Source organism: Macaca thibetana, chromosome 12 (assembly GCF_024542745.1).
Source record: "Macaca thibetana thibetana isolate TM-01 chromosome 12, ASM2454274v1, whole genome shotgun sequence".
In the NCBI taxonomy this organism is placed as follows: domain Eukaryota; kingdom Metazoa; phylum Chordata; class Mammalia; order Primates; family Cercopithecidae; genus Macaca; species Macaca thibetana.
Window position 1 is genome coordinate 17,851,165 of NC_065589.1, and position 13,173 is coordinate 17,864,337.

The 13,173-nt window shown below is 44.8% G+C and overlaps 1 protein-coding gene and 1 long non-coding RNA gene across 13 annotated transcripts in view; one reads left to right on the forward strand and one right to left on the reverse strand.

The window, feature by feature from the left end:
* Nucleotides 1–13,173, forward strand: part of DOCK10 (dedicator of cytokinesis 10) — a 1,376,581-nt gene that overhangs the window by 1,356,787 nt on the left and 6,621 nt on the right. For all 8 annotated transcript variants that reach the window (XM_050752140.1, XM_050752144.1, XM_050752143.1 and 5 more), the window contains 5 exons: nucleotides 3,677–3,823; nucleotides 6,863–7,073; nucleotides 8,608–8,798; nucleotides 11,272–11,372; nucleotides 11,566–11,704. In XM_050752140.1, coding sequence (XP_050608097.1) covers nucleotides 3,677–3,823; nucleotides 6,863–7,073; nucleotides 8,608–8,798; nucleotides 11,272–11,372; nucleotides 11,566–11,704 — 789 coding nt within the window. The remainder of the gene's footprint in view (nucleotides 1–3,676; nucleotides 3,824–6,862; nucleotides 7,074–8,607; nucleotides 8,799–11,271; nucleotides 11,373–11,565; nucleotides 11,705–13,173) is intronic.
* Nucleotides 3,971–13,173, reverse strand: part of LOC126932901 (uncharacterized) — a 188,149-nt gene continuing 178,946 nt past the window's right edge. For all 5 annotated transcript variants that reach the window (XR_007718361.1, XR_007718365.1, XR_007718362.1 and 2 more), the window contains 2 exons: nucleotides 4,848–5,008; nucleotides 3,971–4,460 (listed from right to left, as the gene is read on the reverse strand). This is a non-coding gene — a long non-coding RNA (uncharacterized LOC126932901). The remainder of the gene's footprint in view (nucleotides 4,461–4,847; nucleotides 5,009–13,173) is intronic.

Sequence of the window (13,173 nt, forward strand, 5' to 3'; positions counted from 1 at the left end):
CTTGGGGCTAAAGCAAAAGAGAAACTGACCCTGGTTTTTGTCACTCTGTGTCCCTGTTTATAAATCATTTATATCATAGACAGAGCTGAAATTGAAGCCTTCCTTCAGATAGTGCCTGGAGCTCAGTGGGCTTTGCTTTGATAGCTTCCCTGGGTATAAGGTGAGCCTGCATTCCAAACATTTTCAGAGCTGCCATTTGTCTGGCTTCAAAACTGTTTACAGAAACCCCAGTGGACAGCAGATTAAACGCTTTATTCTGCTCCTCCATCTCCTTCTTACTCATTTTACAAAACAGGTTTACCTTTCCAAGCTCTTTAGAAAAAGGTTCCAATCACTAATTTATCAGTTACCAAAATATTCAAATGAGCTTCAATAGACCTTTTATAATAAGAAAAACTTCATTGCCTAAGCAAGAGAAGCTGAAAGTATGTATTTTCAAGCACTGAACACTGAGTTACGCTGCATAAAAGCCAGAACTCAAATTGCTTTATAGATACCGAGTTTTTTCGTCATTGTTGTCATCACCACCAGCATCATCATCATTACCATCCTCAACATAGCTAGCACTCACCAAAGGCCATCTGATTACCAGGTGTGGTCCTTACAACCCCCCAGTAGGTTGCTGAGTCTGAATTTTCCCACCCCATAGCCCAAGGAGGAGGGATGAAAGAAAGCCACAGGTTATGAACAAGGCCACAAAAGTCACGATGATGGCAATTTTTTTTTTTTTTTTTTTTTTTTTTTTTTTTTTTAGACAGAGTCTCACTCTGTCGCCCAGGCTGGAGTGCAGTGGCTCAAACTTGGCTCACTGCAACCTCCGCCTCCGAGTGATTCTCCTGCCTCAGCCTCCTCAGTAGCTGGGACTACAGGCATGCGTCACCATGTCCAGCTAATTTTTGTATTTTTAGTAGAGAAAGCGTTTCACTATGTTGGCCAGGATGGTCTCCATCTCTTGACCTTATGATCCACCCACCTTGGCCTCCCAAAGTGCTGGGATTACAAGAATGAACGACCGTGCCCGGCCGATGATGGCAATTTTTACCTGCCTCCTACCACTCATTTTCTGCTCACTCTAGATTCAGAAATTTGTCAGGGGTTTACAGTGAAAATGTGTCTTTGTACTAGTTTTCACACTATGGTGAAAAATAAAAAATCTTTTCCTGAACCTTAGAGACATTTTTCTCCTTGAAATTGAAGTTGCAAATGTTGCTTCAGCTTTAGCCCCATGAGGATTCTGCCTGAAGGCTTTAGAAGGTCTTATTTCTCTGATGTGTCAGTCTGTCAATTGTAGCCACTAACTCCTGACCTTGAATCAGACAAAACTCCACAAAGACAGCAACAGAAAAAAACATAGCAGGCTGGAAGTCATGTGGGAGTGGAGTCAGACCTCACTACCCCTGTGAAATCTACAGGAATGACAGGGAGCTGCTTTTCATGCTTTCAACATCATATGACACTTTGTAGAAGTTTGGGGTCAAGGCACTTATAATTACTTGTATTTTGTCTTGAACATTTCTCAAAGAAATTGTTCATTAAAAAATCTTTATTTAAAGCCATGGACTATTTTCCAGTTATGCCTGGTGCATATACGCCTGTTTAAGATGTATGCCCTTTAAGAATTCTTTCATTCATCTGCTTATGCAACAAATAGAGTGACCTCCCCCTAAAGACCAGGCATTGTGCTAAACACTGGGCATGCAATGTTGAAGACACACTTCCTGCCTTTAGAAAGCCCAAAGTCAATTAGGGAGATGTGCAAGGAAGCAGGCGATTACCTGATTGGCAAGAATTCCACTATGGAGTAGACCTTATTCATTTGCTTCTGCAAAGGTACAGCTACAGTACACTTAGAATACAAATTACCCTGTTAAAGATGATCCCATTTCCATGTATGAAAGTGCTTTTGAAGTATAAAGCATCATACAGATTTGAGTTTAATCAATATTCTTAGATTGTCTCACATTAACCATGAAAAAATATAGCACTGGAACACTTTGCCTATGCTTTTTTTTTTTTTTTTTTTTTTTTTTTTTTTTTTGAGACGGAGTCTCGCTCTGTCGCCCATTCTGGAGTGCAGTGCACAATCTCGGCTCACGGCAAGCTCCGCCTCCCAGGTTCACGCCATTCTCCTGCCTCAGCCTCCCGAGTAGCTGAGACTACAGGTGCCCGCCACCACGCCTGGCTAGTTTTTTTGTATTTTTAGTAGAGACAGAGTTTCACCGTGTTAACCAGGATGGTCTCGATCTCCTGACCTCATGATCCACCTGCCTCAGCTTCCCAAAGTGCTGGGATTACAGGCGTGAGCCACCGCACCCGGCCACCTATGCTTTTTTTATCATATAATTTTTAAATAGTCAAAAGTGATTTTTTAATATGGCTAAGTTTCCTTTTGACGTCCAGTGTCTTCACCCAGACCTCAAAAGCCATTTCCTTATGGGTCAACTCTACAATCAGGAGAAACCAGATATAGCCTGTAATTCCAGCACTTTGGGAGGCCTAGGTGGGTGGATCATCTGAGGTCAAGAGTTCGAGTTCGCCAACATGGCAAAACTCCATCTCAATTAAAAATACAAAAATTAGCTGGGCGTGGTGGCACACATCTGTAGTCCCAGCTACTTGGGAGGCCGAAGCAGGAGAATCACTTGAATCCAGGAGGCAGAGGTTGCAGTGAGCCAAGATCACACCTCTGCACTCCAGCCTGGGCGACAGAGCAAGACTCTACCAAAAAAAAAAAAAAAAAAAAAAGAAACCAGATATCCTTGGGTTCTTAACTCCAAACTTAATCTGGTATTCTGAGGCCACATGTATTCCACAGGAAAAATGCTTCTGTGTCTCTTCAAAGAGAAGGAATTATAAAGATTGCTTCACTTAGTTATCTTCAGATAATAGAATCTTCCCTTCCCTCTGCTTCCAACCAGACAAATAAATTAATAGAGGCTAAAACCTACTTGCTCTTGTGGAATAAAAATGATGATATGGTTGCTATTTTTAATCCTATAATGTCTTCCTTTTCAAGAATGTAAAAGATCTCTTAGTAAGGTAGATTGCATGATTAAGTTACATATAGCTAAGTTTCAGCAGGTCCCTGAAGTCATGTTGACGTAAAGTTATTTTTTAAATAGCAGTACTTGGGAGCATAACACATGTAATTTCTGTTACGACAACTATATAAAGTCTTGTGATTTTTCATCGAAGATTATGTGGGATGCACGTCAGCCCATTTAAATAGCTTTACATGCCGTACACATTTCCTATGTTAGTTTCAAAGACTTATAGAAGATCTTATTAAAAAGGATACTGACTGCTCTTTGCTGCAAAAAATTGCTCCATATTTCATGTTCTACCCCAAGCTACCACAAGAGGGCATGCTTCCCCCAAAATATATGCAAGTAGGTAGTACCATTGAGTTCTACAAATAGAGAAAACAGTATTTGCAAGATATTTCATGAGTTTCTTTGGCCTGGCTAGGAAATATTTACATTAATGTCTGATTATAAGATGATATTTTATTTTCTTCACTGTGTTTTCTCTGATTTTGAATGTTATAGGGTGTTAACCAATGGATTGGATGACAACCAAAAACTGTATATATTTTTTAAGTAAATGGCTTTTTGTTTTGCTTTTGATTTATGACTAGCATTCTCTAATAAAATTGGTGGTTCATTATGTTCCATAGGGCTTTTTTGAAGAAGAAGAAGGTAAAGAGTATATTTATAAAGAGCCTAAGCTGACAGGTCTGTCCGAGATTTCCCAAAGACTCCTCAAGCTCTATGCAGATAAATTTGGAGCAGACAATGTGAAGATAATCCAGGATTCCAACAAGGTAGAGGAAAATCAGTTTTCATGCAAGTGCTAACAATTGACTGAGTTTTTTATTCTTTAACCACATTAAGTTTTCATTTTCTGCCTGATGATGCAAAGTAAACTACTAAAACGATTTTAGATGTTTTGCTTGTTTGCCTATTGGTTGGTTAGTTGGTTAGTAATTTGAGGGGAGAAGAGTCAAAAACATTATATGTGTTTATTTGGGTAACTTTTAAAAAGATCTTAGTAAATTCTCTATGTCTCCATTGGTTATCTGCATTTGAATAGCAATCAAAGCCTTAAAGTAATTGGGCTCAGTGGTGGAACTGGAGAAAACAGCAAATTGAAAATATTTATTGTCAGGGAAGTCTTCCTAGGCGTATTAGTCAGGGTTCTCTAGAGGAACAGGACTAATAGAATAGATGTATATATGAAAGGGAGTTGATTAAGGAATATTGACTCACACGATCACAGGGTGAAGTCCCACAATAGGCCATCCGCAAGCGGAAGAGCAAGGAAACCAGTCTCGTGTCCCAAAGCATCAAAAGTAAGGAAGTTGACAGTGCAGCATTCAATCTGTGGCTGCAGGCCCGAGAGCCCCTGGCAGATCACTGGTGTAAGTCCAGGAGTCCAAAAGCTGAAGAACTTGGAGGAGTCTGATGTTAGAAGGCAGGAAGCATCCAGCACAGGAGAAAGATGGAGGTCAGAGACTTAGCCAGTCTAGTCCTTGCACATCCCCATCCTGGCTGTACTGGCAGCTGATTAGATGGTGCCCACCCAGATTGAGAGCAGGTCTGCCTCTCCCACCCAGTTCACTGACTCAAATGTTAATCTCCTTTAGCGACACCCTCAATGGACACACCCAGGAACAATACTTTGCATCCTTCAATCCAATCAGGTTGACATTTAATATTAACCATCACAGTAGGCCACACCAATTTTGAAAGCTGTCCCCTATAATAGAGGCAGACTTGCCAGTTACATTACATTAACCTTTGAACATTCAGTTACCCTCCTCTTGGCTCCTGAAAGCAAATACTTACCTCTTCTCTTAGATTACTCAGCATCTTCTTATACACTCTTGTTCAGTTAGGCAACCTCTATCAAATGCCTACTGAATGCCAAGCCCAGAACTGGAGATGAGGCACACAGGGTCTCTTCCTTCTGGAGCTCACAGTTCACATGGGGCTAAGAAGAGAAGGACCTGTGCAAACAGCCAATTAAATAGATTACAATCAAGTATCACCAGAGAGTCAAAGTCCAAGTTGTACAAGGAAAGCTCAGGGCAGGGGACCTCTCTTAACAGCTCATTCTTGGTTGGGCAGCATTACATAGAAGGGATGATGTTTGAGTTAGTTTGCTGGAAGCAAAGGGCATGCTGAGAAGCCCAGCACATGCAATGATGGGGAGGAATGAAAGAGGGAGATATGTGTAGAGAATGGCAGGCCTTTGAAACACAGGTTGGATAGAAGAGTGTGGCAGAAGATGGAGCTGGAAAAGATGGTTTTTGCCCAGTGGCATACAGTCCTATTGGGCTATACAAGTCTTTTCTTTTTTTTTTTTTTTTTTTCTGTCCTCTTTTACAAACTCAAGTTTGGAGGCATCTGGGCATGAAATCCCTGAGTCTGGGCAGAAATTTTTGTGAGTGCGTTCATCATTCTCCTTCTCAGCTTGATGGCTACAGTCACCTTCCCCAGAAAGGCAGGCAGCTGGAACTACTGTGTTACTGGCTCTCCAAAGTAGAAAGTATGCACAGAGTTCCTGGGGCAGCGTGGGGGATGAGAAAATGCCAAATTTGGTATCAGAACAACTTGAGTCTTCATTCTACCATCCCACCACCTATCAGCTGATAATCTTAGAGAAATTAGTTGGTCACTCTAAATCTCTATTTTTGATCTGTAAAATGGTTACAATTATACCCACCTTATAGTGTAATTAGTAGTAGCATTACAAATAAATTCAGGAGGTCCCTCAAATCTCTGGGACTGGATAGGCAGCGGATGGGTAGACAGATGGAGAAAACTGGAAGAATTTTTTAAATTCTTTGAGGTTTCATTAGAAAAGAAGCTGAGAACGCCATCTCTTCCAACTCCAAAGGAGAGCAAGTGTGATTTCCTGGATTTTCTTAGTACCCCCAGCCTGTCTTCCTTGCTATTTGTCAAACTCACTCCCCAAAGCAGAGTTGAATTTTTTAAAAATGCGTAGGATGACTTGTTACAGATTAGAGAAGGATCCTGACATTAAAACTACAAAATTTCGCAATCATGTAATAGGCTCCTCAGCTAATCTGCTAAATAAAACAAGGAACCTCCCTCCTTGCCACAAGCCCAAAGCCAGTGGCCCCAGTCTAGATACATGGGTAAAATCATAGAGGGACCAAAATATATTTTTTAAAAGTTTTCATTTGAAATACTGTCAAGAAGCTTGCATTCTAGGGTTGGGTGCAGTGGCCCATGGCTGCAATCCCAGCATTTTGGGAGGCCTAGACGACAGATCTCTCAACACCCTCTGTACTAAAAATACAAAAATTAGCTAGGTGTGTTGGCACATGCCTGTAATCTCAGCTACTAGAGAATCTGAGGCAGGAAAATCACTTGAACCCAGGAGGCGGAGGTTGCACTGAGCCGAGATCATGTCACTGCACTCCAGCCTAGGAGACTGAGCAAGACCCTGTCTCAAAAAATAATAACAATAATAATGAATAAAATTAAGAAATAAAAGAAGTTTGCATTCCAGACAAAGGTGATTGAACATTCATTACAGCGAAGAGAGAAAATAAAGGACTAAATAACATGCCACAACCAGGCACATCTGGAAGAGCCTCAGCTACTTGGTGAGCTGGCTCCAATCCCCCCTCTACAGACCAGGCTGCTCAGGTGCAGTCCAACCTTTATTCTCTCTGTGATCCTGCCTAGCTCTGATATGATGTGACTGCCTATTTTTCTCCAAGGGGAGAGGCACAGCCTCGTTGGTATGCAAGCTGAGGGAATGGGAGCTTCCTGCTTTCAGGAGCACTCCAGGGCACACCACTCACTTTGCCCATAATCTGTTAACACAGGTAAACCCCAAGGATTTGGACCCCAAATATGCCTACATCCAGGTGACCTATGTCACGCCATTCTTTGAGGAAAAGGAAGTCGAAGACCGGAAGACAGATTTCGAAATGCACCACAACATCAACCGCTTTGTCTTCGAGACGCCCTTCACGCTGTCGGGCAAGAAGCACGGTGGAGTGGCGGAGCAGTGCAAGCGACGGACAATCCTGACAAGTAGGTGCAGGCAGCCGGGCCACATGTGTGCACCTGTTCCAGCACAGGAACATAGGGCTGGATCAGTAGGAATCAAGAGTTATTTCAGTCCTGCAGAGAAGTACTCAAAATGTGCTAACTTGGAAACGTTTGCCAAGAAGAGATTTCCATCTCTTTATTCTCTATTAACAGAAGTCAACCAGAGGAGAAATTGTCAAAAGAGTTGCTTTGCATACCTGTTCCCTTTAGGTTGTAAGTGTGAAGGGTCATGGGGTCAGTGCCTTGGGAAAGGCACAAGGCACTCTGAACTTTCCTCTAAGTCTACCTTCAAGTGTTTCAGGGTTAGCAGCTCTCATCGTGTGCTTTGGGGCGACATTCTAAACCACCACTCTGGGATTCAGATTCTTCATCTGTAGAGCTAATGCAGATGTGGATCTCCAATATCCCTCCATGCGCTCTCTAGATCCATGCTATGAGCTAGTCATCCTTTCATTTCCTCAACACACATTTAATGAGGCCCTACTAGGGGCTGGGCACTGTTCTAGGTACTGGCAACGCAAATGAAACATGATTCTTGCCCTCAAGGTGCTCACAGTCTGGTGGGAGAAAGAACCAAGTAAGGCAAGAATTTCAGGTGAGCAGAGCATGAGAAATGAAACAAGAGCACCCGTGGGGGCTCCTAAGGCTGGCTGCAAGGTGAGCAAGGGCATTCTGGAGGAAATGGTCAGTAACCCGCTTTGAGAACTGGGCCATCTCGGATTAGGCTACAGCCTGTCCATAGCACTGACGTCTAAACTGTGACAAGCATCTGCCTTCAGCAAATGTATCCAAAACTTTTGAAATAAAAAAGCCACAACAAAGCTGTATCAATATATACTATTTGGCATATATTTAGGCATTCTGTATTGTGGGTTAGTATAGTTTTTATATGAATTACAAGTTGCTGTGGAAGCTTTAATCTTTTCAGTGTTTCGAAATTCTAAAGGCTAGCTGGGTGCGGTGGCTCACGCCTGTAATCCCAGCACATTGGGAGGCGAAGGTGGATGGATCATGAGGTCAAGAAATCAAGACCATCCTGGCCAACATGGTGAAACCCCATCTCTACTAAAAATACAAAAATTAGCTGGACATGGTGGTGTACACCTGTAGTCCTAGCTACTTGGGAGGCTGAGGCAGGAGAATCACTTGAACCCGGAAGGCAGAGATTGCAGTGAGCCAAGATCGTGCCACTGCACTCCAGCCTGGCGACACAGTGAGACTCCATCTCAAAAAAAAAGAAAAAAAAATCTAAAGGCCTAAAACAGCCCTGAGAATGAGGGCCTGTTAGCAGTGGAGGCAGAAGAGCACAACAGGTCAAAGGAGTTTGGGCAAAAGCTAAGAGGTATGAGAGAGGATGGCACCTAGCAGAAAAAGTAACTCCCACGCATGAAAAGCATGCAGAATGGAAGGTGCCATGTGCTGTGAAATGATAGGTGATTCTCTGGTCCTTCAGGGAAACCCTTGACTCTTCACTAATCCTCAACCTTGAAATCCCTTTTGTATGGCTTTTGTGCAGCGAGTCACCTGTTCCCCTACGTGAAGAAGAGAATACAAGTTGTTAGCCAATCGAGCACAGAACTGAATCCAATTGAAGTGGCAATTGACGAGATGTCCAAGAAGGTTTCTGAGCTTAATCAGCTTTGCACAATGGAGGAAGTGGACATGATCAGACTGCAGCTCAAACTGCAAGGAAGTGTCAGCGTGAAGGTGAGTAAGCATTGCCCAGGGCTGAGATGCACATGGCCAATGAAACTGGGTGGAAAATGCCCTGGGAACTTTGTTTACAAAGAATATAAGAAACATTTTTCTGTTTGTGAGAACACCTTTATCTGGGTCTTTAAAATTGCTTCGAGTTGTCAATGTGCATTAACGTTACTCGAAACCTGTAGATATCTCTTTCTTAGGTTTAGCTGAAATAAAATGTATTCCTCCTCCACTCTGCTATCCCATCTTCTATGGATAACTGTGTCCTGTATCTGTATACTAACAAATGAATTAACAAATGAAGAAACACCACATTCTTGTACATATTTGTCATTAAGGGCTTTAAAAAATTGTTCCGAAACAAATCCAAAAAAGAATGATTACTAGTTCATAAAAGGTGCATACATGTTTATCTGTCTGGCAGAGCTGTGACAGGAAGCAGCTGGCATGCTCAGTGAGTGATTGAGGAGGATAGAGTAAATAAACTGTTCCCAAAAGTGTGTGCGGCATTTGGGAAAGCCAGAAAGGGCTGGCACAGGGACTGGCAGCACTCAGGCGGTGTGACCAGCCTAGACCTGAAGATGCAAGCAGAGGAGGGTTAGTGGAAGCAGACAGGGGAGCTGAGAGGTGCGTCTCATGACAGACAAGTAGACAGGAGGGGCTTCAGCTGGTGACAGGGAGGCTTCTGCAAGCAGGAAGCCTGGGGCCTAGTACTCTGACCAGAGCCAGGCAGGTGAGGTGAGTAAGGCACTCACCTCGGGCACAAAATTAAAGGAAGCCCCAAGTAACTCAGGAATAAGGCATGAATTTTTATTTATTGTATTAATAAATTGATCCTAAGTATTCATAAGGAACAAAGTATTAAATTTTAAAATAAAGGAAGATCAGTAGTAGCACCCTGCACAGCTGTACTGGAGCCTAAAAGCCAAAGAAGGCTGGACACAGTGGCTCATGCCTGTAATCCCAGCATTTTGGGAGGCTGAAGCGGATGGATCACTTGAGGTCAAGAGTTCGAGACCAGCCTCGCCAACATGGTGAAACCCCAGCTCTACTAAAAATACAAAAATTAGCCAAGCGTGGTGGCACACGCCTGTGATCCCAGCTACTTGGGAAGCTGAGGCAGGATAATTGCTTGAACCTGGGAGGTGGAGGTTGCAGTGAACTGAGATCGCACCATTGCACTCCAGCCTGGGTGACAGAGCAAGACTCCATCTCAAAAAATAAAAAAAAAGAAAGAAAGAAAAAGCCAAAGGAAAAATTAATGCTACTGATCCTGACACTGACCACACTCTTCCCTTCCCTACCTCCCTTGTCTGTGTCCCCCATGGGCCGAGAAGGCCAGAAAGCATGAGAGCCATGGTCCTGTCCCATGCAGGATGACTTCCCTAGGCACATAGCTGAGTGGAGGGAAGTGGAGATTGGATCTGAAGAAGCAAAAGATGGTACACCCAGTACCAGTGATTGCATCTGCCACACTGGCCATGCCTGCTGGTCACAGGCCCCTGAAGTCAGCTTCCTCCTTCTTTTACCTTTTTCCTTCCCAAGCCTGACAGCCACATTAAAAGCTTCTATGCACTAAAGGATTTGGACTCCTGCACAAGTGAGGCCATCCATGTGCATGAGCATGAACTGAACCCATTGTGCATTCATTCAGCAAATCTGATAAATGCCTCCTTGAGCCAGACCATGAAATGGAAGCCAGTGAAACAGTGATTCCGGGGCAGTGCCCACACCACCACCACTGTGGGTTATCCCTTCAAAGTAGTATGTGTTTATCTGAGTGTTAATAGAGAAAAACTAGCACTTCAAACATTTGATTTCACAAATGTTCAATTTAAATAAATATCCTGGAGTTACTAGAAGTGAGTCTAGTTTTAAAAGCTATTAAGAAAACGGCAGATTCGGTGGGTGGGTCATACCTGTAATCCCAGCACTTTGGGAGGCCGAGGCGGATGGATTGCTTGAGGCCAAGAGTTCGAGACTAGCCAGGACAATGTAGTGAGACTGCCCCCATCTCTAGAAAAACTTTTTTTAAAAAATTAGCCAGGCATGGCAGCAAACGCCTGTAGTCCCAGCTACTTGAGAGGCTGAGGCGAGAGGATTACTTGAGCCCAGTAGTTTGAAGCTGCAGTGATCATGCCACTGCACTCTAGCCTGGGCAACAGAGTGAGACCCTGTCTCCAACAAAGAAAACAATGAAGAAAAAAAAAAACAGCAGTTCAGGTAATGTGCAGATATGGCAAAAAAAAAAAATGGAAGGATTGGCAAAGGACTGAAGTTTAGGAAGTTTGTCAATGAAAGGTAGAGCTCAGACTCATGCTTTATTGACAAGTTGGAGGACGGCAACTAAGTCAGGTATACAAATGAGTGGACTAGAAGGCAGGGTGTGGGATCGGGGTACCACACCATTGGTGCACAGTTGCTACTCCTTCCATGCAGAAGGTAGCTCTTCCTCCATCAATTCTCTTCTCAACAGGTTAATGCCGGGCCAATGGCCTATGCACGAGCTTTTCTTGAAGAAACCAATGCAAAGAAGTACCCTGACAACCAAGTAAAGCTTTTGAAGGAGATCTTCAGGTAAGCTTCTCTTTGTTGGAATGTTCTTCCTTGAACTTCCTCAGACAGGGAGTCCTCAATCCCCCAAGAATCCATCACACCAAAACTCACTGAGGTGGCAGAGTCCATCAGCAGCCTGACTCTGAACTCAGTCACTGAACTCAATGCTACTTGCAAGGACTGGTTTTTAATTTGTTTAATGCTGTTGCTAAAGGCAATTTGCAGATGCATGTGGGCAGGCCCTTGACGTGAATGAGCGCCTCATCAAAGAGGACCAGCTGGAGTACCAGGAAGAACTGAGGTCCCACTACAAGGACATGCTCAGCGAACTCTCCACTATCATGAATGAGCAGGTAAGCGCTCCTTGGTGCACATGCGCGATCAGTGGACAGAAAATCCCTTTCACCCCCAATGCCAGAAGGACAGGAGAGGCCCTTTTCTTGCTGCAGAAATCACTGCATCAGCGCCATGTTGCTGATCTATTTTCTCTCCTGTGCACACCACCTCTTGCCCCAAAGCAGAGGTCAGGTTGGGGAAAAATCTATAGAAAAGGATTATGAGAATCCAGATACTTTCCACAGTCCACATGAACCCTTGGTTTTTCTAGACTATGTGAGTCCCATCAAATGCTGAGGAACACTGGGTGGCATTCCCATGAGGGTTTGCTGCCACCCTCCGCCATCCCTGTTTGAGGACCGCACAACCCCAAGGCTGTGATGTGGAGTCCACAGTTGAGGGGGTCTCTGCACTATACTCAGGATGAACCCCAAGACTAGTCATGGCTGTTTGCTACCAAGACTGCCTCTGTGGCGGCTGGGCCTCCTGCAGATGTGCAGAATTCAGATAAAACTCTACCACCCACTCCATAAGCAAGTCATCCGTGATGTCTCGGATGTGTACAGCATGTTCTGTAAGGCTGCACACAAAATGTGGGCATTCAGTCATCTCAGTACTTTCTGGGTGGCTAAAAATCAACTGGTTGAAAGCCAAATATTACTTCCTGTCCGAGTTCCTAGAATTCATAAATACCCCCACGCTCTACCTGCACATCTCAGCACCCGTGCCCCACCCCATCCCCCCACGCTCTACCTGCACATCTCAGCACCCGTGCCCCCCCCATCCCCCCACGCTCCACCTGCACATCTCAGCACCTGTGGCCCCCCCATACCCCCACGCTCTACCTGCACATCTCAGCACCCGTGCCCCCCCCATACCCCCACGCTCTACCTGCACATCTCAGCACCCGTGCCCCCCTGATACCCCCACACTCTACCTGCACATCTCAGCATCCGTGCTCCCCCATACCCAACACTCTACCTGCACATCTCAGCACCCGTGCTCCATCCCATACCCCCTAGCTCTACCTGTACATCTCAGCACCCCTGCTCCCGCCCATACCCCCACACTCTACCTGCACATCTCAGCATCCGTGCTCCCCCCCATACCCCCACACTCTACCTGCACATCTCAGCACCCATGCTCCCCGCCATACCCCCACGTTCTACCTGCACATCTCAGCACCCCTGCTCCCCCATACCCCCACGTTCTACCTGCACATCTCAGCACCTGTGCTCCCCCCATACCCCACACTCTACCTGCACATCTCAGCACCTGTGCTCCCCCCATACCCCCACACTCTACCTGCACATCTCAGCACCCGTGCCCCCCATACCCCCACACTCTACCTGTACATCTCAGCACCCGTGCCCCCCATACCCCCACGCTCTACCTGTACATCTCAGCACCCGTGCCCCCCATACCCCCACGCTCTACCTGTACATCTCAGCACCCGTGCCCCCCATACCCCCACGCTCTACCTGCA